Raw genomic sequence first — 26,554 nt, 5'->3', positions numbered from 1 at the left:
TGATATAGTTTGTAAATATTATAGTTTATTTTACAATATTTGGAAAGGATGGTAACGAAGTTGATAGATAGATTGGGGTGAGATGAGATGAGATGATGGAGACAGAACTAAGAAAGTAGACGAATTTGGTGCAAACAAAATAGTTTGGACTCCATCCTGTTCTTTTCAGTGGTTAGGAAAACAAGAACTTTCTGGGTGTAATTTAATGGGAATAAGGTACATAGTTTGGTTGAAAAAGTTAGAAATTGGAATAGTTCAACCGTTGAAGTGAGTAAAAAAATGGAAAAGAAGCGGGCAAAGCTTGTAATTTTCCTTCTACTTTGGCCATTCGCATGTAATTCTGTTAAGTATATATAAAAAGTTCATCTTCTTCACTGATGTGTTGGCGCGAGAAAAACGAGTCACTCGACTCAACTCCAACTCTCTAACAGAACCTTTCTTCTTCAACAAAGCTTCTTCCCTCACCTAATTTTTCTCTCCCACCTGAGAAAAGCGAGTTTCATACTTCTCACAGCTTATCTAGATTCCTAAACAACACAAACTACTCAAAAGGGTTTCTGTCTTCTTCCTCAAAAAGCACTGCGATCGTGACTGTCACATTTGTTTATGCATAAAATTTTCATTTTTAGCGGCAAATAAAGCAAAAGCTAAAGCTAAAGCGAAAGCGAAAGCAACAACACTGCTTCTTCTTTGTATTCTCCCTTTTTCGTTCCTAATTCCTTGTCAAACTCCAAAGTAATTCAATCATCCGACTCACTATTCCAATTCTTTTCTTACTCGCGGAGCAATCCAAAAGCTCATCCTCCTCCAATTACCCCACCTCACACTCAAAGCATCTCTCCTACTTCCTTCTTCTCTACTACTTAAACATGATCTTCCCTACTTTCTTCCGCATTTGCACAAACTTAGACTCAAGCCCACTTCCTCAATTTTCGACTTTTAGAGGCAACGACGTTTTTTCGTTCGGTTTTTGTATTTCCATCAGCTGGAACAATTGCCGGGTTGTTGAGGTTTGCAAGGCCAAGTTATGGCAAGTTCCAGTGGGAGCAAGAACGAGGTGGGTCCCCCTCGTTCGTTGTCTCGTCGGATGACGCGCACGCCCACTCGGATGGTTGAGTTGCCTGAAGACAATTCCGGGATTGACAGTGAGCTCGTCCCGTCGTCGCTTGCGTCCATTGCCCCCATTCTCCGTGTGGCTAATGAGATTGAGCCTGAAAATCCCAGAGTCGCCTATCTATGTAATCACTCTAACCAAACATCATTGTTTGAATGTCACTTTTATTAGAAACCGATTGGTTTTAGTATCGACATTTTCTATTGCTCTTATTTCGTAGTTGGAAATGACTGAAATCCTGGAATAGCTGACTCTTCTGCTTGAGTTTTATTGATTATTCGACGTATTTTTATGATTTAATTCTTTCAGTCTTTCAACTAATTTATTATGGTGGTGGCAGTGGAGGACCTGAACTTCCTCTACTGCTACTAATCCTCCACTGCCACTAATGCCTGCAAGAAAAAGCCATTCTTCTCACTAAGAGAAGTGAAAATAGGAACAAAGACAAGCTAGAGAATGCTATTTTTTTATTTATTTAGGAAGTTTCCGAGTCATCACCAGGGAGAACGGTTATGGCAAGACCATAGAATGCCATACACAGTGCGGAAGTACGGAATAGAACAAATGAACAATCTAGCCTCCACATTGTAAGTTTAGAGACTAAAATATTGAAAATATGAACATAGAAACACAAATCTTTTCAAGATGAGATGAAACTGAATGGTTGTATTTAGCTTTTGTCCCCCGGCCATAAGAATCTGCTAGGATCATTACCTATTGGAGGTGGAGCAGTTTTTAAACGAGATCATCCTGTACTTTGAAAAGGACACAAGTTATGTTAGATGATACAAGATTATAGAGGTTAGTTGGCAAGATGCTCACCTCGTCATCATCCCACCAATGGAACCAAACCTTTAACTTTCTACTTTGATAATGCCGTCTGTAATTCTCAAGGAATTGAACGTTTTCCCCCCCTTTTAAATCAAGGTGCTCAAGAAAGTGAGAGTGTGCATCCAAATTGGACTAATAGTATGACCATATTAAGAGCCATGTTAATATGATGAATATGGAATCATTGCCAAAGACTTTAGCTCAAGGACTTAGACTTCAGAAGACATTCAAAATGGCATGGAGGATTTATCACCTGGTTGCTCACCATCTATTTAGATTGTGGCTTATAACTAGAAGACGTGATTTGACTCTATTGAAACTTAGACTTCTGTTTTAACTTTCACTTCATTAATTTTCCATAAGCAGGCTCACTCTTGTTTTCGTCCAACTGATCCTTTAAATACTAGGCTGTTTAACTTCCATCAAGGGGTCTTTAAGAATAATATCGGTACTACTCTTATAAAAAAAAAAGAATAATATCGGTACTTACTATACATCTAGCATCCGACTTTACAACTTATACGCTTGGAAGATCAAATGAAGCTCCATTTAGTTCTACCATGAGAGATATAAAATATAACCAATATAGGAAGTGACGCGATACCGATCGGGTGATTGATTTTGTGCCTTGACAAACTTTCATCTATTGACCTCCTTAGGCCATTTAATTTCTACTGTTATCCTTCACTGATAAGTTATATTCTTTCAAAAAGTTTCCCTTGCATAACTTGTAGTTCTTTCTGCAGATTGAGTAAAAGAAAAATTGCAGCTGGATCTTGTTTTAAGTTTTAACTGTGATCATGTTATGAAATGGATGGTGCAGATGACTTATTTATTAGTGTTTTCCCAATAATCCTATTTAGCGAAAAGCGCGATTTTAAATTGTATTCCTTGTTGCTTTTATTTGTAGGCCGCTTCCATGCATTTGAGAGGGCTCATAAAATGGATCCAACATCAAGTGGACGGGGTGTTCGACAATTCAAGACTTATTTGTTACACAGGCTTGAAAAGGTATAAGTTCTAGTATCATATTGTTTCTAGATTACTTTAATCCACTCAAGTTAACTTTTAATCTGTTCAATTAATCACTTAAACCAGTAATTTTTCTGGTTTATATTTTTATTTTTTTAAAAACAATAGTAATAATAATAACAACAACAATAACTTTTTTTTTTATAAGAAAAATAATGTAAAGAATATGAAGGACAGACATTTTAGTGTGAGCAGTGTGTGTGTGTCAGACAGATGTTAGAAACACCACACGTATTGGCACAATAGATTTGCTAAACAGATTTTAGACACCCCAACACTTATTGGCACAATATTAGAGTACCGACTAGAGGGATATTCGTGCAACGATCGAGGAGACTCGTGTAATTGTAATTGAATAGAGACTACAACACATTTTGGATACGTGTAATTTTTTGCTCACATTGTCTAAGCCCAATAAATAGGTGTTTTTGAGACTCGTGCCAAACAACATTAGATACATTACTCAATTATTCAAACTTTCATCTAGAACAAAAATAGGGAAATAGAACAAAATAATGAGATTTTAGAGTAAAATATTTCAAAATTGTGGCTTTTAGGATATAAATTCATATGGCTATCAACTCAGAAATTTCTTCTGGTTGAAAGATAGTATAAAATTGATAATGTTATACTCTAATAAACATGTCCTTTTCATGTCTATGTCTTAGATTTTAAGAAAATTATGAGTCGCTCTGTGATGTCCATACCCGTATTTCACTCAAGTTAATTACCAAACCATTAACTTGTGCATTTAGAGTCCCCTTTCTTTCTTTCAGTTTTGGTTTTCTTTTTTCCCTTCCTTTCGTTCTTGATAATCACTACAAACCACCATAGCCTTACACAAATTAAAATTCAATACAAAACATCACACCATATGTTGGTCAAAAGTTTCCTGAATAATTTTCCTCTTCACTGCTATTTTTCATCCTTTGGAACCACAGCGTTTCATCATTAAGCATCTGTATGAATTATGCGTAATTTTTAAAAAAGCTTTTGGAGACATACATCATATTTGTTTCTCCTTGGGTGAAATGTGCTCCTCGAAACTCTATTTTTCGAACGATAAGACTTCCAAAACATTTAAAGATAATGGTTCAGGTTCACCTGTATAGCACTTGTTTGATTCAAGACACGAATCAAAGTGATCAACACAAATTTGTATTTTTTACAGGAAGAATATGAAACAGAACCAATACTTGAAAGACATGATGTTCAAGAAATTCAGGCTTTTTACCAGAGATTCTATAAGCACAATATTGAAGGAGGAGAATATACCAAACGACCGTGAGTTTTGTTTTTCGGCTTTCATATGTCATATTTTTGGTTTTCACACTGTTTACACCCTTTGATCTCTTTGAGGCTTGAAGAGAAGAGATGGCTAAGATTTATCAGATAGCGACTGTACTATATGAAGTTCTAAAGACAGTGGTCCCTCCTTCAAAAATTGATGAAAAGGCAATAATCTTCAAACTTCCTATGCAATTAATAATTCAATGCCTCTAGAAAAACATGAAATAATTTGTTTGATTTATTGTCACAGACTGAGCAATATGCCAAGGAGGTCCAAAGGAAAAAAGAGCAGCATGAACATTATAACATTCTCCCCCTGTTTGCTTTGGCGGTTAAACCAGCTATCATGGAACTTCCAGAGGTTATTATCAGAAGTTTATTTAATATTGTGTATTCTTGGGTTCAATACTTAGCTATTGTACTCTATGCTTTCATCAATACTGTATAGATTGAAGCAGCAATTGAAGCATTACAGAAGGTGAACAATCTTCCAATGCCCAAAATTCATTCAACCAGCAATCCTGATGAAAATCCGTCCAGGCCAACAGAGAGGGTGAAACCTGTAAATGATATACTTGATTGGCTGTCCTCCATTTTTGGGTTTCAGGTATTCTGGAGGCTCTAGTTACAATGGGTGTTTTTTTCCTTCTTTTAAAATGATACTACAATGGAATTCCTTTTGGGTAACTGATAGATGTTTCTCAAGGTTAGCTGGCTCTAACCTCAATGTCATTGGAGGGTGTTTAGAGTTTAAGTTTCTTATATGTTGTAGAATTGCGAATTTGTGAACCAAATTCCAACCCTATTACCATTCGTCCAAGCATCTGCAAATTTGACTCCGGGCTGTTTACTGTATTTTCATTTTATTTCATTTTTCCTGTTTGTTGTGTCAAATAATGTTTAGAAGTTCACATGGTGGGGATCTGTACATGATATTTGAGATTGATGTTTTTTTCTTCTCTCTATAAATTCTTTTAGATTTGTTACGCTCCTTTAGTGAGTCTAGTTGTGTTACTATAAGGATATAGGAGAAGGGAAGATAAACTCTGTTAACTTCTATCATGTCTTTTTTGGATGTGAAGAAAGGAAATGTAGCAAACCAGAGGGAACACTTAATTCTGCTTCTTGCAAATATTGATATAAGGAATAAGAATCCGCAAGTTCCTCCCCAGGTAAAACATTTTGCTAACGAGTGATATTCCGTACTGTTGGGTTTATGATATGATCTCAATTTTCTATGAGATTCCATGATCTGCATCTCATTTTAATATTACTTGCTTGATGCAGCTAAAAAGTGGCACTGTACAGCAGCTGAGCGATAAAATCTTTAAGAACTATATTTCGTGGTGTAACTATCTTCGTTGCAAGCCGAACCTTGGGTATACCTTATTACCATAAATATCGTCAACATTAATCAATGTATTGAAAAATTTCATTCATTCTGTTATCCTTGTTCTATGTTGTCATTATATTAACATGCTCACAATTAATGAATGCCTTTATTTATTTATTTTAAACTTTTTATTGAGAACATACTATTGAATGTAGAGACGTAGAACAAACACAAATTTACGTAGAAACCTTAGTATAGGGAGAAAAACTACGATGCCGGTATTTCTTATTATTTTCTTATGATAATAAAAGTACAAGGGGAAAATTTATAGGCAACACTACCCTCGTTAAAAGAATAAAAAATTAGGTAAAAGTAAATCACAACTACTCTTGGACTTTCAACATGACTCAAGCTTCTAACACAACGAATGTCTTTATTTAAGCATATATTTTACATTATGACTTATAATTTGTGTAAAATTCATTATGCAATTTGAACATTTGAGAGCTACTACCAAGTTCATGGTTTATGTATTTGGGTTTCCTCTTGGCCATTGCTCTTGCAGCTTACCTACTAAGTTAACGGTCTATCTTACCTTTCAGGTTTCCTCATGAATGTGACCGGCAACAGTTGCAGCTTATTTACATCGGACTTCATTTTCTTATCTGGGGCGAAGCTTCAAATATTCGCTTCATGCCTGAATGTTTATGCTACATTTTCCACAATGTATGCGTGTCTTCTGATTATATTGCTATTCACTTATATTGTTTGATGAATTTCTTTTCATTGTTAGTTCTCAAATGCTTGTTGTCCTTGATGTCATTAAAATATCAAATGAAATTGCTGTATCTGTTACTAGTATTTGTTAGCACCATCTCTACCTGATCATGAATAGATTAGTACCATCACCATAATCATCATTTTTCAGAAGTCTGATTAGCCCTAAAACGGATAATTGATTTGCACTTTCAATTTTTCTGAAGAGTTATAATTAACAACCATCTTTCCTGCAAGTTAGGTCACTAATATATTCATTGGGAACTACATAAAAGACGAAAAAAGGTAAGGGTGCAGAGTGGAGGCTGGATTTAACTCCAATTATAAATGTCAAGCCCATTCACAGTTATTTGCACTGGAGTCGACAGGTGATACCAAGAAAACCAGGGGGGGTAGAATAAAAAAGAGAAGGGTGGAGGAACACTGCTAAAGAAGCCTGCCTACAGTCTGAATTGCAAACTTGAGTTAGCAGATTCACCCTATGGGATCACAAATTCATTAATTATTCTTATTGTGGGACCAGAATAAGAATAATACAATGAAGTACAAAAGACTAATAAGCTTCAATATTCAGATTCACACATGTATAAGTGTAATTAGATATTGGATTAAGAGAATGTGTGAAGATAGAGAAAGAGAGTCACCAAGGTTGGGTGGGGAATACAAGTTGATATGTTTGATTAACAAAATGACCACAATCTTGTGAACTGAATTCATCAGTCATCAGTAATCACATAACTGTTACAATTTTTCAATTTATATTATTGTTTCTAAAATTTCTTAACATATTTCTGTGTAGAATGCTTAACCTTATTCTTGTTTCCTTAATATGCAAGATGGCCGACGTTGTCTATGGGATTCTTTATAGCAATGTCCATCCTGTTAGTGGAGAATCATTTCAGGAGGCAGAAGCACGTGATGAGGAATCATTTTTGAGGGAAGTTGTAACTCCAATTTATCAAGTGCTTCTGATGGTAATCACATCTTTTATTTGATCAATTTAATAGTTCCCAAGTTTGATAAGATTTCTAAGAATTATTTACTTTATGCAAAAGGAAGCTAAGCGAAACAAAGGAGGTAAGGCGAGTCATTCTACCTGGCGGAACTATGATGATCTCAATGAGTATTTCTGGTATGTTTTACCTATAAGTAAATTCATATCGAGTTTCCAATAGTATTTACTTAAAATTTATTTGTTGATTTAGGTCTGACAGATGTTTTAACCTTGGATGGCCTATGAACCCCAAATCAGATTTTTTTAGGCATTCAGATTCTATACAACCTGCAAATGCGGTCTCTCTCTCTCTCTCTATATATATATATACATATATATGTCTCCAATTCCTCCATCTTTGTGCTAGTTGACTAGTTGATTTATACATTATTGTCCTAGCGGCAGATTAATCCAGCTGCAGAATGTCTTCATAAAAATTGAACGTTGTTGTCTTGTGCCTGCTTGTTTTCTGCAATGTATTTGTTCACATAATTTTGAAACATTCATGTGGAACTTTATTTGAATTTTAGAATCCTAACCAAGTAGCTGCTGGAAAGAGGAAGCCTAAAACAAATTTTGTTGAAGTTCGAACCTTTTTGCATCTCTATAGAAGCTTTGACAGAATGTGGATATTCTTTATATTGGCATACCAGGTATTGTAAACCTTTTGGCTTTCTTTATATTACTTTTTAATCTTTTCATTTTTCATGGAACGCAGTATCATCTATAACTTCATGATTTCAGGCTATGGTAATAATTGCCTGGAGTCCTGGTGGGTCTCTTCTTGCAGTTTTTGATCCTGATGTCTTCAAGAGTGTTTTGAGCATTTTTATTACTGCTGCTATTCTTAATTTTTTGAGAGGTATGACATCAATCCTGATTACATTTTTTTTGTATACTTTTTCAGAATTTGTGCTAAATTGCAGATTCTTGTCAAGCTTTTTTCTGATGATTAGTTTTATCACAACCAATTCTTGTTAAGATTCTGATGGCAATTTTCATCTTGATGTATGGTTTATCTGCAGCTACTCTGGATATAATTTTAAGTTGGATTGCATGGAGGAGCTTGAAATTTACCCAAATACTACGTTATCTGCTAAAGTTTATAGTTGCAGCAGCATGGGTTGTGGTTTTACCAATTGCTTATTTAAATACCCTGCAAAATCCCACTGGACTTGTGAAGTTTTTCAGTAGTTGGGCTGCGGACTGGCAGAACCAGTCATTTTATAATTATGCTATCGCAGTATATTTGATACCAAATATATTGTCCTGCTTACTATTTTTGCTTCCACCTTTGAGAAAAAAGATGGAGCGTTCGAATTGGCGAATTATCACATTGCTAACGTGGTGGGCTCAGGTCAATATGTTTAACATTCTTTACTATCATCGAACTCCTTGTTTGCTTGTATAGATGCTTTGTATCTTGAGTCTGGCTCTGATTTTACTTTTCATCTCATATTACAGCTCTAGTTCTCTTTATGCTTTTGTCTGATGTTTGGTTTGGTCACACTGCAGCCTAAACTTTATATAGGAAGAGGCATGCATGAAGACATGTTCTCATTGCTGAAGTAAGTATACCTTTATGTATTTACTCCTTTACTTTCAATTTATCACAAGGAGTTGAGGGAAGTTCCACTCCAGTGCTGCTACAGTTGTAGCATTGCAAACTGTGACTACGATTTTTGGTTTAGGATCTTATGCTACGTTGACTTTTGGTTACATGAGTGGCTTTGCTATCTTTTCCCCTTTCCATTACTTGTTTTGTTGACAAAACTTTCTTGGGTTCAGGTATTCACTGTTTTGGATTCTACTGCTAATCAGTAAGCTAGCATTCAGCTACTATGTGGAGGTGATTTTTCTTATCAATCGTTAATTTGGTTTTAGTATCTTGCTGATATCATAAATACTATTAATCTATTTTCTTTGATAATCTTTTGCTTTTGTATTTACATGGGAGTACTTGTAAAATACCTGTAATTTTATTCATCTGGAACGCTGTTGTCTCGATCCTGGTCAATGAGAGTCGATGCAAATAATAACTTACTTAGAGGGAATGAGTTTAGGCCATGGTGGCCACCCATTTAGGATTTAACATTTTATTAGTTTTTTTGGCCACCAAATAAAGTAGAATTAAATAGTTTCTTGTGAGACTAATTGAGGTACGTTTGGCGGTCATCCACTTAGGATTCAACATCCTATTTGTTCTTTTGGCAACCAACATATAGACTTGTACATACATACTGCCATTAACATTGTTTCTAGCTTATGGATTATCTTCATACTCTTCTCAGTAAATTTTTGGATAAATCCTTTTAATAGATCTGGTTCCTTGAGTGGATAAGTTATACGTTGAGGAGTGATTGCTTCACATTCATTACAAGTATTTGGAATGGGGCTCTGGAAAAGTTATACGTTCTTGTTTGTTGTTCATCCATATCTGTAAATTAACTACTCTTTATATACAATATGGTATTTTCTATTATTTAACTTTAATTCTTATTTTGCGATTAAGGCTGAATGGAATAATCTATCTCATTTAGATTCAGGGAATGAATTGTTTACCATAAGTTATCCAAGTGGAACAATTAAGATTGAATTGTAACAATGTTTCTCCAAGTAATAAAAGAAGAATGTGAACTACTATTCGTCTGTTAAAATATTGTTATAATTAAATTTTTCATAACCCATCAGCTTAAATTTTTGAGTTAATTGATGATTTAACATGGTATCAAAGTAAGAGGTAATTTGTTCAAACCCTTGTAATATCATTTTGATTCTCAATCAATATTTATTTCCACATGTTGGGCTTTCTACATATTTTTAAGCCAACATGTAAGAGAGTGTGTACAGTATTGATATAATTAAATGTATGATGACCATCAGCTTAAGCTTTTAGATAAATCTGTGTCTTGTTGGGCTGGATGCTGAACCACTTAAATTTGATACAATAAATGCAGGAACTAAGCATGGATAACAAAATTTCCTTATTGTCTATACTGTGGAATTATTTTGACCATGTTTAGTGGCAAAATATGTCTTTCTGAATCTTATGGTTATTATTTGCATTTGAATAGATATATCCCCTTGTTGGTCCTACAAAGTTGATTATGTCAATGCATATTGATAATTATCAATGGCACGAGTTCTTTCCACACGGTAACGTCTTATTATTCTAAAAATATTAAACTTCAATAAAACTTCGTGGTAAGATGCTGTTGCTATTGCTATTACTAATGGTTATTTTGGAATAATGACAGTGTCATATAATGTTGGGGTTATTATAGCAATATGGGCTCCAATTGTCCTGGTAAGTGAACTAAAATTTCATGAATGTACGATGGTCTACATTTAAGGTGCTTGTTCTACTATTTCTACACATCACATGACATGTTGTACTAATGTTTTCTTTTCCTTACTGTTATGTGTAGGTTTATTTTATGGATGCACAAATTTGGTATGCAATATTTTCAACCATTTTTGGGGGCATTCATGGAGCCTTCAGCCATCTGGGTGAGGTTAGTGCCAAGTATCTTTCTGATCAGTGAAAGTTATACTATCGCCAACAGTTAAAGTATCTAGTAAATACTTACAATTTTCTTTTTTGTTTTTGTTTTGGGGGGCAGTATTACAAAATCGAACATTCCTTTTGCAGTTTATTTACTGTTGAATTTAGAACTGGGTGAATGGAATTTTCTTCGTGATATTATTTTCTAACCTTAGTATTTTTTAGATAAGGACACTTGGCATGTTGCGATCCAGGTTTGAGGCCATTCCTTCAGCCTTTAGTGAACGACTGGTTCCATCCTCAGATAGGGATTCCAAGGGAAAGAACCTGGTACTGTTGGTTTATAAGTCATTTATATTTCCTTTTGATTATAAAACACTAATGATAATAACGTTACTTAGAGGTTGAGTAATTGGTCAAATAATGTGAAATTTCAAAATGTCTTTTTTAAGAATAGTTTAACTTGTTTAGTGCGTTCCAATTCTATCCAAGGAGGCCATACTTTGAGCTTATAATTAATGACTTCTAGCCATTACTTTAGTTGTTCATTTTGTTGTATAAAATGTACTCTTCCATCACAGGATGAATCACTAGTAAGGAAGAATATCACCAACTTCTCTCATGTGTGGAATGAGTTCATACTAACTATGCGACAAGAGGACCTGATCAGTAACAGGTTATCACCTCAATCAAGTTCAATCGATATAAAAATTGGAAGATCCCTACATTTCTTCTGACTGGAACTTTCATGCAGGGATAGAGATTTACTCCTTGTTCCATATTCTTCAAACGATGTCTCCGTAGTCCAATGGCCTCCTTTCTTGCTTGCTAGTAAGGTATAAGAAGATCCTTGAAGGCTTGTAAGAAAACGATTTAGGTGACTAACTTCACTTTCTGCCAATTATGCTAGATTCCAATAGCATTGGATATGGCAAAAGACTTTAAAGGAAAGGAGGATGCTGACTTATTCAGGAAGATTAAAAGTGATGATTATATGTATTCTGCAGTAATAGAATGCTATGAGACACTCAGGGATATAGTAACTGCACTTTTGAAGGATGAAGAAGACAAGAGGTAAGGCCATCATGATATCATATTTAACGTTTAATTTTATATATTCTCAATACCGCCTTTCCTGCTATCAATTCTCAGGATAAATTGATATTTTCTTTTATAAAACAGAATTGTGCGGGAAATTTGCCACGAAGTAGAACTTAGCATACATCAGCAGAAATTCTTAAGCAACTTCAGGATGAGTGGTCTTCCTTCACTCAGTGAGAAACTGGAGAAATTTTTAAAACTTTTGGTGGTATGTGTCTATTGTATTAAAAACAATGTTACCAACGATGATGGTACCTTTGATAGACTGATGGCATGGACTTGATTAACTGTGTGTACATTTAATCAAGTATTTTCTTTGACAGCGTGATGGTGAAAATGAAGTTGGTGGGTCACAGATAATCAATGTTCTCCAGGACATCTTTGAGATTATCACGCAGGATGTCATGGCTAATGGCTCTCAGTAAGTCCTTTGAAGTATATGTACACGTAAACATTAAAACGCTGTCTTCTAATGTAGTTTGTTTGATATTCTTGTATCTATATAACCCTATTTCCAATGCAAGAATTCTTGGAGCTGATGAAGATGCAAATGATAACTCTGATATCAAGAAGGGGCAGAGGTTTGAGAATATTAACATAGAACTTACACAAACCAAAACATGGATAGAAAAGGTTTTGTTAGTTATCGTTAAGCTTTTTGATGTTATTTTCTTTATATGTCATCTAAAAATGAGGGTTTATACCATATTGCTTTTGTTAACAGGTTGTTAGGCTTTCTTTGCTTTTAACTGTCAAGGAATCTGCAATTAATGTGCCTCAAAACTTGGATGCCCGTCGCCGTATCACATTCTTTGCGAATTCCTTATTTATGACCATGCCTAAAGCTCCTAAAGTCCGTGACATGCTATCTTTTAGGTCCGTCATTTTGGATTTGTCTTTCATGTTTCAATTTCCATTTTGATAACATCACTGTTTGTTTGTCTCATGAGAAAAAGATACTTTCTATTGTGTTTAAAATTAATAGTATGTTCTTTGGCAATTGATGACAATTCGTTTCATTTGGAGGTTTTATTTAATTTTCTAAATCTTTATATGGTGCTGGTTGTTTTTTCTTTTGTTTTTAGTTTAAAAATAAGGTCACAAGTAAAAAGAGAGGACTCAATAACTTGCTGAAGTGATTTTTTTGTCCTGTGTGCAATTTTTCTTTGCTATTAAAGAAAAATTAAGTAGTGGCTCAAAAACTCAGAGTACCTCTGGATCAAAATGGTGGTTTTTGCCTTCGTGAGTGTTTGTTTGTTTGTTAATGAGCTCTCCCTCCCTCTTTTGATCACTATCTCAATTGTTTCATGTTCTTGATCATAAGCATGAATTTATTCATTTGAGCGTTTTACTTATTGTTGCCTATTGAGTTGCAGTTATATTATTGTTTATTCTATTTCACCTACTGTTTTGACAACTCAGTTTTCTTGCTGTTTTATGATTAGTGTTTTAACCCCTTATTACAAAGAGGATGTACTTTATTCCGATGAGGAGCTTAAGAAGGAGAATGAGGATGGAATATCCATTTTGTTCTATCTCCAAAAGATATATCCTGGTGAGCTTTATCTTCCTTCCTTTTTTCACATTTAATGCCATGAACAGCAACTTACACTTGTGTTGACTGTATACTAGATGAATGGAACAACTTTTACGAGCGTGTTTTAGACCAAAAACTTGGATATAGTGATAAAGACAAGATGGAGTTAATACGCCATTGGGTATCCTACAGAGGGCAGACATTATCAAGAACAGGTTGAAAGAAATCCCCTCCCTATCTCTCTCCCTTTTTTCTTTGTTTGAAATTTTGGATCCTAACCTTAAAACTGGCTATGTCTATAAATTTTGATGGTTTATCAGTACGAGGTATGATGTATTACCGTGATGCGCTTCAGCTTCAATTCTTTCTGGAATGTGCTGGGGAGAACAGTATGTTTTCTAAATCTATTTTGCTATTATCATGAGATTCAGAATCTAACCCAATTTTGTTCCCAAACTGAGTTTGATATACTTAAAATCTATAAGTTCTTATTTACTTGGCAGTTGGTAGTTATCGAAACATGGACTTAAATGAAAAGGACAAGAAAGCATTCTTTGATCGTGCTCAAGCTCTAGTTGATCTGAAATTCACATATGTTGTCTCATGCCAAGTCTATGGTGCTCAAAAGAAGTCTGATGACGAACGTGACCGAAAATGCTATATTAATATTCTCAATCTGATGTTAAAGTGAGTCAGATGTTAATATTGTTGCTATCTTTACACTGTACAAAATCCACACAAAAGTACATTGTTTTTATAATGGGTATAAATAGATAAATAATATTGTGCAGGTATCCATCTCTACGTGTTGCTTACATAGATGAAAGAGAGGAGACAGTAAATGGGAGGCCTCAGAAGTTTTATTACTCAGTTCTCGTGAAGGGAGGTGATAAATTAGATGAGGTATAGGAGAGTAGCTTCTAAATTTTACACTTACTCGCAGTTATATTAGGAGTTGCAACCTCTTGCTGGTTACTTCCAATTTTGCATGCAGTGTGCCACAAATATTTAAAAGTTTTGTTTTCTACTTAGGATTCCGTGATAGTTCTGAGAAGTTACACCTATTCCAGAAATTTATGAAAAATAAATAAATACCTGGAGCTTTAGGCTTTATTTGACCACAAATTTTCTATTACAAAATTTGAGGTATGGTATACTTCTACTTCAATTCTTTGAACAATTGATAAATATAATTGGTCATTCTCCAGCCTTTATCTGTAGTCACGTGGTAATATAGATGCCTTGGTTATGTTCCTCATTGAAGAGTAGCAGCTGCAGCTAGGAGTTAACTTTTTGTGGGACTTTCCCTAGAAGTTGCTGTTCTAATTGCTTGTTATGTCTTTAGGAAATCTATCGAATCAAGCTTCCAGGTCCTCCAACAGTAATTGGGGAAGGAAAACCCGAGAATCAAAATCATGCCATTATTTTCACTCGTGGACAAGCTCTGCAGACCATAGACATGAACCAAGTGATTACCTCTCCATCTTCGGTTGAATAGTTTAGCATGACACCTTTTTACCGTCTCCAATTCATTGAATGATTATTTTGTAGGAAGTTGACAGTTGCAACTTTACTAGTTTAAAAAATTTATGTTCTCTCAGGACAACTATTTTGAAGAAGCTTTCAAAATGAGAAATGTTTTGGAAGAGCTCCAGAAAAACCGTCATGCAGATCGAAAACCCACGATATTGGGTTTGAGGGAGCATATCTTTACTGGAAGGTCAGATATGTTGAATCTAGTAATTGCTATACAAGAATGTAACTAGTCAATTTTTAATATAGACATTTGGTTTGACATCTGGTGGTTGACAATGTTTTATACTTGTTTCTCCCCTTATCTTTTACAGTGTTTCATCTCTTGCTTGGTTCATGTCCAATCAGGAGACTAGTTTTGTAACTATTGGCCAACGAATTTTGGCAAATCCTCTGAGGTAAGTCATTGATTTATCTTTATATAATTTCACTGTATGTTCACTGCTTACAAATATGTGACGTTGGCTTCTTGCATATAGTTAACTTTTAGATTTAAACAGTGGGCAGCCTAATAATATTTTAACTTCTTGTTTTATGGCACTCCATGGGTCTATTTGTACCTTGGTGCTTCCCAATTTTCTATTTTCCTCTCAACGCTCTGTCATCTTGAAATTTTGAAGAGGCTGCAAAATGGTCTGGATGCTACTGAGAAATTAGAAATGTGTTAGCCATTTTTGGTCTAAGAGATACCTGCCTGATATCATGAACAGGTGACATGGAGATTGGTAATGGAAATTAAGCTAATTCAAAGGACTATTTGCTAGCTTAATTTATGGGTTGCTTTATTTCGTCCATCCATTTTTCATCTTCTACTTTTTAGTGCCAAGTCCGTATTATACTGTTATCTCTATCACTTTCCTTCCCATTTTCTTAGGTTCAGTACTGGCTGGTAATTTATGCAAGCTTTTGATCTTCTACTACTCTGTAGTGCCTAGTGCGCATTATACTGTCATCACTATCACTTTCCTTCCCATTTTCTTTGGTTTAGTACTAGTTGTTTATTAGTGCCTTAAATTTATACCTTATAGTTGTATGATTGACAATAAAAAATAGTCTTTCTCTTTCTCTTAAATCACCGATTAACCCCAAAAACTTAAGCTATTGGATAAAGACATTTAATATTATATCATCTAACAATCTTCTTCAATATTGGGATTGAAATATGAAGAAGGCTCAACAAGTGGAAATTAATATTAATTGGAGAAGAAATAATATTGAAAGGGTCTTTTACACAAGACCTCCCTGGATCACATGCTCTGATACCATTTTAAATCATGGATTGACCCTAAAGTTTAAGCTAATGTGTGAAAGAAAATTTAATATTATATTGTCTAACACATTCAATTATTATTATTATGTAACATAAGAGTTATGGATTCGCATCAGTAATAAACTGTATCATGGATATGATCTCCAATAAAGGCCTAGTCGATTTTATCCATGTTACTAAATTATAACCTGTGTTTTCTGATTATGTACAGTTAACCTTTCTCACTTCTCCAGAAGTTATAAACCTACGTTTTCATGCTACTGGTTACAATATGTATTTTGGGGGTGAAAAACCATTTTTATTTGTTTTGATTTTAAATTGGTCTGATTTATTGGAGCCTTATTATCATAGATCAGGTTCATAAGCTCACATGTCACTTTCACAGGGTACGTTTCCATTATGGTCATCCTGATATATTTGACAGAATCTTCCACATAACTAGGGGTGGCATCAGTAAAGCTTCTAGAGTCATTAACCTAAGCGAGGATATATTTGCTGGTATTTCTTATTTCAATCAAAGGTGATATGCAGATAGATTCCACCTGTCAATTAATTGTGCTAATTTTAACAGGATATAATTCAACCCTTCGTGGGGGGTTTGTAACACATCATGAGTACATCCAAGTAGGCAAGGGGCGAGATGTGGGAATGAACCAAATATCACTTTTTGAGGCAAAGGTTGCAAATGGAAATGGAGAGCAGACACTCTGTCGTGATGTTTATAGGCTTGGACGTCGTTTTGACTTCTATAGGATGCTGTCCTTCTATTTCACAACTGTTGGATTCTACTTCAGCAGTATGGTATTATTTCCATAAGCAAGATTTGTTTTAGTAGTATTAAGACATAATTTATATATGGCTATGCATTATCCTTGAGTAACTGCTTAAGATTAACACATGGACTCCTCATTTCCAATAGGTCAAATATTTACTCAGTCACCTGTTTGTGTGGTTGTATTTCTAACTAAATCTCTTCCTAAGTAGTATATAGAAAGATGTAATTGCTTCTACTAACTGTGCTCTATATGTAAATATTAAGAGAATGTGTACATATAATATTTTTCCGGCAAAGATGCTATACTTTTTTACTCAAAAACTTGTTGATGCACATGATTTTTAGTTGGCTTCGACTTCATGAACATGATTTCTAGTTGGCTATTTCCAACTTGATTTAATTTGGATACTTGATGGGCTATATTAAGATATCCTGGTAGGCTTGAACTTGTGGATAGTTTTTGTGAGGGGCTGAATCTTTATTGTAGTATGAGTTATAAGACCAATGAACACGAATTGGTGGACCGAAATCTCCTTCCAAAATTGAGGAGGCCTACAGTAAATGATTATTCTTTGAAAATTCACAAATGGTGCTTTCTATTGCCTGTGTGTGTTTGTCATAATAGCAAGGATCATTCTAAGCTTTTGAATTATACATCTCGCAGGTGACTGTGCTTACAGTGTATTTATTTTTATACGGACGTCTATACATGGTTATGAGTGGTGTTGAAAGGGAGATTCTTGATAGCCCTTCCGTGCGTCAGACTAAGGCTCTTGAAGAGGCTTTGGCTACCCAGAGTGTATTTCAATTAGGCTTGTTGCTGGTACTGCCAATGGTTATGGAAATTGGCCTTGAAAAAGGATTTCGGACTGCTCTTGGTGATTTTGTTATCATGCAGCTGCAACTAGCTTCTGTTTTTTTCACATTCCAGCTTGGAACTAAAGCACACTTCTATGGTCGAACAATCTTGCATGGAGGTTCTAAATATCGATCTACTGGACGTGGGTTTGTTGTTTTTCATGCAAAATTTGCTGATAATTATAGGCAATACTCACGAAGTCACTTTGTCAAAGGATTGGAACTGTTTATTCTGCTACTTGTTTATCAAATCTATGGAAGTTCATACCGCAGTTCAAAACTTTATTTGTTCATCACTTTCTCGATGTGGTTTCTGGTTGCCTCCTGGTTGTTTGCTCCCTTTGTGTTCAATCCATCTGGATTTGACTGGCAAAAGACAGTTGACGACTGGACAGATTGGAAAAGGTGGATGGGAAATCGTGGTGGAATAGGGATCTCCCATGACAAAAGTTGGGAATCTTGGTGGGATGGAGAACAGGAACACCTGAAAAGTACAACAATAAGAGGAAGAGTGTTAGAGATAATATTTTCTTTACGGTTCCTCCTATACCAATATGGAATTGTTTACCACCTTGATATATCTCATAACATTAAGAGCTTCTGGGTAGGGCCTTTTTCTATTATCACAAAGATATTTTCCCTTATTGTCCTATTGGTATTTCTCTGGATATGTTGCCGAATCTCACTGTTGCTTTTGCTCCAATGTCTTTCCAGGTTTATGGACTTTCTTGGGTAGTCATGTTAATTGCTCTTGTTGTATTAAAGGTATACTCCTGTATAAGGATCTCACATTATTTTCTTAACTTGAAGGCTAATTTGCTTTAACATTTCTACTATTTTAGATTGGTTGGGATTTAATTTGCCCTGTTTGATGAAATTGTAGTTTGCGTTTATTCTTCATAGATTACTACACTTGCTAACTGGTGTTTATGTTATATGTGGCTACCAGTTGGTATCCATGGGCAGACGGAAATTTGGTACCGACTTCCAGCTCATGTTCAGAATACTGAAAGCTCTTCTCTTCCTCGGTTTCATGTCAGTCATGACTGTCTTGTTTGTAGTATGGGGCCTCACAGTATCAGATCTATTTGCAGCTATTCTTGCGTTCTTGCCTACTGGCTGGGCCATCCTTCTGGTAACTTTTGCAATTATGCTCTCATGTGATATTCGTTTTATTAGTCTTTTAAACGACAAATATACTTTTGGTCCTTGAGCTTTGGGCTTAGTTGCATTTAGGTTTCTAACTTTTCCCAACCTCGGGATCAAAGGTGTTCTTTTTCCCATTTTTTATAATGGAGAAAAAATAAAATTAAATCGGTAGCTCAAAATATAAGTTTTCTATCCAATGCACGTTGCGTCAGTTGCATATCAAAATAAGTGTCAAATCTACTAACAAAAAAGGTCCGTCCTAGCTTCCTACACACAACCTGCCACACCTTCCTTGTGTTATTGCTATCCTTCCCAATTCCCATTTTCCCCTACAAGAAATTGTTAGGAATGCAATTAGGAATATTATAAGGGCATATTTGCAATTGTTTAGATAGGAAAGTAGTTAGGGAGATTGGTTATCAATAGAGTGGAGATGGATGAACTTAGGAATTTGGTGAATAATTTATGGCTTGGAAAAGATCTCAAGAGAAAGGTACAAGTAACTTGAATTACTTATTCCTATTGTAATTTCTAATTGATATTGGAACATGTGTGTACCTAACAGAAATCTACTAACAAACTTAATCTACTACCTGGTTTATTATGTCTGATCTTAACCGCCTTCACAAAAAGACCATTTCCCTATCCTTCTCTCTTGTCTAAGTCTCCCTTACAGTTCTTTTAATACCTTTTCCCTCCTCTTCACATAATTGAATACGAGACCTAACATTTCTATCACAGCCAAATTTGATATTTCTCGTAAAATCATGTATTATCATTATGTAGCATGATAAAAAAAAAAAATTACTTTTACAATAACTTCTAATGTCTCCCAAAACTTCCCCAAAAGTTTATCTCTCTCAATCAAATAATGCTCTACTTAACAAGTCACTTGGAAAGTTGTACTTAATGACAGTTTTGAAAGTTATAGAAAATTCTTTGTTAGGACAATATACCTCTGTTATTTTCTTTCAAATATATGATATTGATCATTTTAGGTGTAACCTATATGCGTTTACATTTAGTTGAAAGACCTTGTACTAATGAAAATCTTGTGGATCTCTCCTAATACGAATGTAATTAGGGAAATGAAGATTCTGTAATTCATTTCCATAAATAAGTGTATTTTATACATAATGGTTATAACCAACCAACAGAATACACGTGTAACAATAACAACTTAACTATTCATGTGTACCAATAATAACTTAACTATACACGTGCAACAATAACAACTTAATCAACTTATAAAAATTCTCTGATATCTCCTTCTAAGTTCTAACAACTCTATGACCTCACTTTGCATCCTAAACCATTATTTTTTAAACAGCTTAAATGTCTTAAGTTTAATAGGAAATGCTATATGTTCTCATGGAAGCAATCTTCTACTTATCAACTACTAAATGACTGTTTTCGATCCCATCTCTCCTAATAAGAACGTTATATGGTTTAACATCTAGCTACTTTGCCACGTTAATTGCTTGATTTTGCATGTGAAAGGCCAAATACTTGGAACTGAGGATGTGTACATGTTACCGTTTGCTTTTCCTGGACCTTTCCAATCTACCTAGAAAGTTAGATGTGAAGATCATCATAGTTAACTAAACTCTATGTGTTGTTCTGGCCGTTCTCTTTGGCATCGGTAAAACTTGGACATTGGTTGGTTTAGCACAGCTTTCTTAGAATACATTAGTTTTGAAAGAGCCAGTATTGTGTTAGACCCCAAATTATTCACAAATATAAAAGTCGAAAGGGTCCTTAACCAGGAGACATATGAAGGAGAGATGATTGGGGAAAAGAATATGGCAGATAGGGCCCATGAATAAAGGAGGGATATAAATAGAATGTTTTGGGTATTGATGTAGGTAGGTTTTATTGTAGTAAAAAGCTGCTGAGGAGAGGTTGTAAGTCCTCTCAAGGTGCTGGGTATGTTTTGTATTTTCCTTGCTATTTTCTTGCTTAAATCATCTTGTGAACTTCTGTTTTTGGTTGAATATTATAAAGACTACAGGGTACTACCTCTGTTTTAGCCTTTTATTAGGATTATTTGTGTTATTTTAGGATAGAATCCTAACATATTGATTCATATTTTTCTCTTTCTAAAGATTGGGCAGGCCTGCAGACCGATGATGAAGGGCATAGGATTCTGGGAATCAATAAAAGAGCTTGCAAGAGGGTATGAATACATCATGGGTCTGGTCATTTTCATGCCCATAGCCATTTTGTCATGGTTCCCATTTGTATCAGAGTTTCAAACACGTTTGCTCTTCAATCAAGCATTCAGTAGAGGTCTACAGATTTCAATGATTCTTTCTGGAAGAAAAGAAACGCCATCTACTACTATGCCATCTACTACCCCATCTACTACTATGCCATCTACTACCCCATCTACTTGAACTTGAACTATATCTCTTCTCTTTCAGCTTCTTATGTTGACATTTTTGGCCTTCTCATCAACTGTCCATTTACAGAATCTCTTCAATCAGCTTCTTGATGTGTCTTGTAGGTGGTTCTTTTTTCCCCAATACATAGTTAAAAGTTATAAATAGACTTCTGAGAGATCAGAAAGTGATCATTGTCACAGTTTACCATTTTCCTTAGGTATTTTGATAGGATGATTCCTGTAGTTTGGGATTTCCTGTAATTTGCATATTCTTTGTCTATTCTTTAATCTATAGGAACTAGAGATAAAAAAATGAAGATTATCTCAAGAAATGAAATCCAATGATACTGATATAGCTGTGTTTCCCCATGGACCATATTTTATTTTATCCACAGTTGTGTAGTCGATTATGATTTCAGTTTCAGTAGTTTTATTATAATCTATTTAAAGTAGTAATTTTTAATGATGAAATAACTAGAATTGTCCAACTGAAACTAGATCACATGAAGATATATAGAGTTTTTATTCTTCTGTTGATGGAAGAATGAAAACTTGCATCCCATATTGTAAAATGGAAGCATTCAGCGGTTAGAACATTAATACTTAAACCTGTTTAGTTTTTAGTTTCACACCCGTATTATTCAAAAAATAATCGTAGGCTAACCTATTGGTAGAAAGGGAGACATAGTCTCGATCTCGGCTTAGTTTTTTAAAATAGGCGGAAAAGGTTGTTTTTGTTTGATTTCTTAATATGATGTTTAAAATTAGGGGAACTTTGGTAGATGGCAACTTTTCCAAACAATTTACGTATAATAACAAAAGATTAATGAAAAACACGGGAGGTTTAATTTTGTTTTATAATATCGAATATACCCTCAATTTTTCATGTTTGATCAATCGCCAATTCATCCTTGCGCTTTCTCATCACGGACCTTCTTCTTCTTTCTCTGCTTTCTTCTTCTTTCTCTGCTTTCTTCTTCTCAGCTCCATCTAAGCATCCTCGAGAGCTTTAATCAATCGTTTAAAACACTCCTCCTGTTTCTTCCCCTTCTTAATTTCGACATCAAATTCTCTACCCCACCCAAAAGTATCATTTCTATTTCCTTTAACATCTCCCTAACTTTATTATACAAATCATCTCATTCAACATCAAACCAATTCATGTAAACTTTAGCTTCATAATTAAACAACAAAACTCTAACATTGTATGTAAAGATCTTTGAACCAGATGATTTTACAAATTACAGTTAGATAAAGAATCACATACCTTTGATCCATGAATGATCGATTGTGTTTCTTTCACTTGGCCTCCCTTAACATAATTAATTTTAGCGAAAAGTGAATTACTTGAATGAGGCCATGAGAGGATCAATTTCTAAGGATATGTTTATAGAGATCACCCATTATAATGTTTAATTAAAGCATTATCTTTTTACCTAATGGACCTAATAAAATAATGGGCCCTAAAAGACAAAATGACATATAATGCACATGGGTCACATTAACAACAATATTATATTTAAAATAAAGGAAAATTGCAACGGATAACTATTTTAGCAATAATAATTAATGATATAACAACATTTTAAAAAAATACTACAGAATTATCACAATAAATTCTCAACGGCTTGACAATACTGTCGACAATTCCAAGCCTTGAGATAAAGTTTTACAGCCATAAAAAATGAATTATAGCCTCAAAGCATGCTACAAATTCAACCTTTATAGTGGATGCAGCAACAATACATTGTTTCACACATTTTTCATGAAATTGCTCCTTCAGCTAATAGGAACAAATAGCCAAAAGTGGATTTTCGTGTATCCACACATCCGATAAAATCTGAATTTGAATATCTAATCATCTCAAGATGATCAGATCTCTTGTAAGTAAGCATATAGAACAAGGATTATAATCCACTAATCCTCAGGTATATACATCGATCAACAATGTCTTCTTTAAAACCAAAAGATGTGATGGTATCAATTGTACTTAAGATACCATTGTTTGGAAGCTTGCTTAAGTCCATATATACCTCTTTAAATTACACACCATATGTTCATTTCCTTCAACCATAAACCTTTCTGGTTGATCCATGAACACTTCTTCATCTAAATTCTCACTTTTAGAAAGACAGTTTTCACATCCATTTGATAAAGCTCTAAATCATAATGAGCTACTAAAGCCATAATAATTTTTAATGAGTCATTTTTTCGAGATAGGAGAAAAGATCTCTTTGTAGTCAATGTCATTTTTTTTAGTATAACCTTTGGCAACAAGTCTACCATTGTGTTGTTCGATATTGTCATTTGAGTTAAGTTTGGTCTTAAAGACCCACTTACACCAAACTCATTATCATTCATATATTTTAACTCTTCTTTATTTGTGAAAACTATTAGAGAAGATAATTCTGCCATTATAAATACATAAGTCCATTTTTTACTCATGTAAATGAAACCAAATAGTCATCAGAAATAGCTGATCTTCTTTGTCTTATAGATCTTCTTAACTCTATTTTTTGTGGTCCCTCAGTTACAGGTTCATTTGCTATAACATCGTTATGTGGTGTTTGATCATTAATTTACTCTTGTGGATTGTTAACAAAGTCAACAACTACAGAAACAACAAGTTGAGAAGTTATAAATGAAGGATTTTACACCATAACTTCTTGAATTTCTACTTTACGTGGTTACAAACTCCCGCTAATTATGTCATTCTCAATGCGCCTTACATTTTCAATTTCAACTATGCTCATACTGTGGTTGGGACAATAAAATTGTCTATACCCTTAGATTTTCTTTTTTTTTTTGGAAACCAATGAAGAAACCACTAGTTATTATTGAATTCAGTTTTCTTTCTTATGAATTATAAATTCTTACTTTTGTTTGACAACACCAAACATGCAGATACCTTAAACTAGGTTTCTTTCCTGTCCACAATTCAAAAGATGTCTTAGGAACTGATTTACTAGGAACCCTGTTTAATAAATATTAAGTGGTTCTTAATGCATACATCCACAAGAACACATGTAAAGATAATTAATTAACATACTTCTAACCATATTCATTAATGTACGATTATGTCTTTCTATAACACCATTTTATTGTGGTGTTTTTGGTATTGTGTATTGAGTACATATATCATGACTTTCTAGGAATTTAGCAAATGAGTCAAAACAATGTGCTTTATCGTCATATTTTCCATAAATTTTATAAAATCCTTGGCATTTTCAATTTTGTAATTGTGGATTTGATATTGTTTGTTACAGTCATTCGCATAAACATTAGGTTCAATCTATTTGATCTTTTACAAGCTTTATAAAAAGATATATTCTAATCATTGCTAGCAGAAGTAAGTGCAATAGGTTTCTTACTTAAGAGTGTCAAATCATGATCCAAAATTCCAAGATAGAATTAGATTTGTACGCACCAACAAGTGAAATTGAGTCCATTAAACTTGATAATAGACGTAGCATTCAAATGAAGAGAAAGAAAAGTAGATGATGCAATTACAAAATAATATGCTTATACATTATCGCTTTGAGAAATAAACATAAAGATACAACACAGATTCAAATAACATTAAATAATCATTAACTTATACATTGAAGTTTTTCTTTGGAAGCCACACTAATGTACAATATTTATACTTAACTTAGATACATTAGTTATCTTTGGATCTACTAACAATATCTAACCAAACACCTCAATTAACCACAATAGGATTCAAAATTATAAAACTATTAATTATCTTTGGTCAAATTAAATATTTTATTATAACCAAAATCAACACACTCATGACAAATCATTTATGTTTCATAATATCATCTCATTCATTACCATCGAATGAACATGGATAATTGACAATTTTAATTTGATGTCTAAAAGTTTACCAATTTGGCCACTTTGATGACTAACAAATGGTTCATAACATAGGCTTCAGGATAAAACAATTCCAATTAACCACGGTAAGATTCAAAATTATAAAACTACTAATTACCTTTGGATAATTTAAATGTTTTATAATAATGAAATTCAATATACTCGTGAGAATATCTTTATGTTTCACAACATCATATAATTCATTAGCATCACATAAATATGAGTAATTGAGTTAACTTTAATTTGATATCTATTGAACTTACTAACTTGGTCACTTTGGTGACTAACAAATTATTCATAATATAGATATTACATTAAAATAATCATAATTAATAATTATTTCTTTAATTTGCAAAACAATATCATTGGAATATATATCTATAAGGCTTACTAATTTGGCCACTTTGGTGACTAACAAATTACTCATAACATAGATATCTTGCAACAAAACAATCACAAACATTGATAATTAAACTAACGTAACTTTAATTTGATATTTATATAACACTTACTAATTTGGTCACTTCGGTGACTAACAAATTATCTATGTTATAGATATCAAATAATCACAAACAAATGCATGCTTTAAATTATTTGTGATTTAAACATAACCCAAAGGATAATAAAACATCATTTTCAAAATTGATGAAATTTAAACATGCATAATTGATTATATTTTAAATTTAAGCAATTCAATCATGAGAAAAAATAGAAACATCTACCGAGTAAATAAGAATGTAAATAATCTCTAATAATTTTAATCCAAAAATAAAAATTATGAATTTTAAAAAATTATAATCTTGATAGTGTGATTATCTTTGATAATATCTTTATTATTTTTTTTCTTTTTCATAATAAGAAGATAAAAGATTTTTGATGATAAGAAGGTAAAAGATTTTTTTTTTCAATAATAAGAAAATAAAAAATATATTTTTTCATAATAAGAAAATAAAAGATTTATCATCTTCATAATAATAAAATAAAGATTTATATTCTTTATAATAATGAAATAAAGATTTATTTTTTTTATAACAAGGAGATAAAGATTTTTGTTCAATTTTTAAAACTTATTTTTTTTTCAATTATGTTTAATTTGATATCTATATAGCATATTAATTTGGTTAATTTGGTGACTAACAAATTATTCATATCATATAGATATCGAATAACATAATTCCCAAGTGATTTTAATA

General features: G+C 33.6%; 1 protein-coding gene and 1 long non-coding RNA gene across 3 annotated transcripts; one reads left to right on the top strand and one right to left on the bottom strand.

The window, feature by feature from the left end:
* Positions 1-380: 380 nt before the first annotated feature.
* Positions 381-21,851, top strand: LOC101211498 (callose synthase 7). 2 transcript variants are annotated; one of them, XM_004139840.3, is made up of 42 exons: positions 381-1,238; positions 2,856-2,956; positions 4,149-4,261; positions 4,345-4,432; positions 4,518-4,628; positions 4,716-4,874; positions 5,350-5,439; positions 5,555-5,646; positions 6,203-6,326; positions 7,214-7,351; positions 7,433-7,509; positions 7,583-7,670; positions 7,902-8,024; positions 8,116-8,233; positions 8,397-8,728; positions 8,887-8,939; positions 9,160-9,220; positions 10,446-10,527; positions 10,629-10,678; positions 10,800-10,886; positions 11,102-11,206; positions 11,458-11,552; positions 11,631-11,712; positions 11,787-11,950; positions 12,059-12,185; positions 12,301-12,398; positions 12,502-12,610; positions 12,702-12,853; positions 13,423-13,532; positions 13,610-13,729; positions 13,835-13,903; positions 14,018-14,201; positions 14,306-14,417; positions 14,860-14,982; positions 15,116-15,234; positions 15,362-15,445; positions 16,703-16,815; positions 16,889-17,118; positions 17,757-18,554; positions 18,665-18,715; positions 18,900-19,085; positions 21,205-21,851. In XM_004139840.3, exons 1-42 carry the CDS (start codon positions 1,028-1,030, stop codon positions 21,493-21,495), a joined length of 5,820 nt encoding a protein of 1,939 aa, XP_004139888.3. In that variant the 5' UTR covers positions 381-1,027; the 3' UTR covers positions 21,496-21,851. The 2 variants fall into 2 exon arrangements, with proteins under 2 accessions (XP_004139888.3, XP_031744469.1); XM_031888609.1 differs by lacking the exons at positions 381-1,238; positions 2,856-2,956 and having other exon boundaries at positions 4,337-4,432.
* Positions 21,407-22,878, bottom strand: LOC116405059. The gene is made up of 2 exons (XR_004218114.1): positions 22,750-22,878; positions 21,407-22,472 (listed from the first exon to the last, which is right to left on the bottom strand). It is a non-coding gene; the product is annotated as an uncharacterized LOC116405059 (long non-coding RNA).
* Positions 22,879-26,554: the final 3,676 nt, after the last annotated feature.

The sequence above is a fragment of the Cucumis sativus genome, chromosome 7, assembly GCF_000004075.3.
Source record: "Cucumis sativus cultivar 9930 chromosome 7, Cucumber_9930_V3, whole genome shotgun sequence".
Taxonomy (NCBI): Eukaryota; Viridiplantae; Streptophyta; class Magnoliopsida; order Cucurbitales; family Cucurbitaceae; genus Cucumis; species Cucumis sativus.
The sequence above is the reverse complement of the archived record's forward strand: the minus strand, read 5'-3'. Positions and strand labels throughout refer to the sequence as shown.

What these genes read in the sequence shown, in the direction of transcription:
- LOC101211498 (XM_004139840.3), top strand. Translation starts at nt 1,028, where the DNA reads ATGGCAAGTTCCAGTGGGAGCAAGAACGAGGTGGGTCCCCCTCGTTCG. An exon ending in ATTCCAAGGGAAAGAACCTG is followed by an intron (nt 11,207 to 11,457) that starts GTACTGTTGGTT and finishes CTTCCATCACAG; the next exon opens with GATGAATCACTAGTAAGGAA. An exon ending in GTCATGGCTAATGGCTCTCA is followed by an intron (nt 12,399 to 12,501) that starts GTAAGTCCTTTG and finishes TTCCAATGCAAG; the next exon opens with AATTCTTGGAGCTGATGAAG.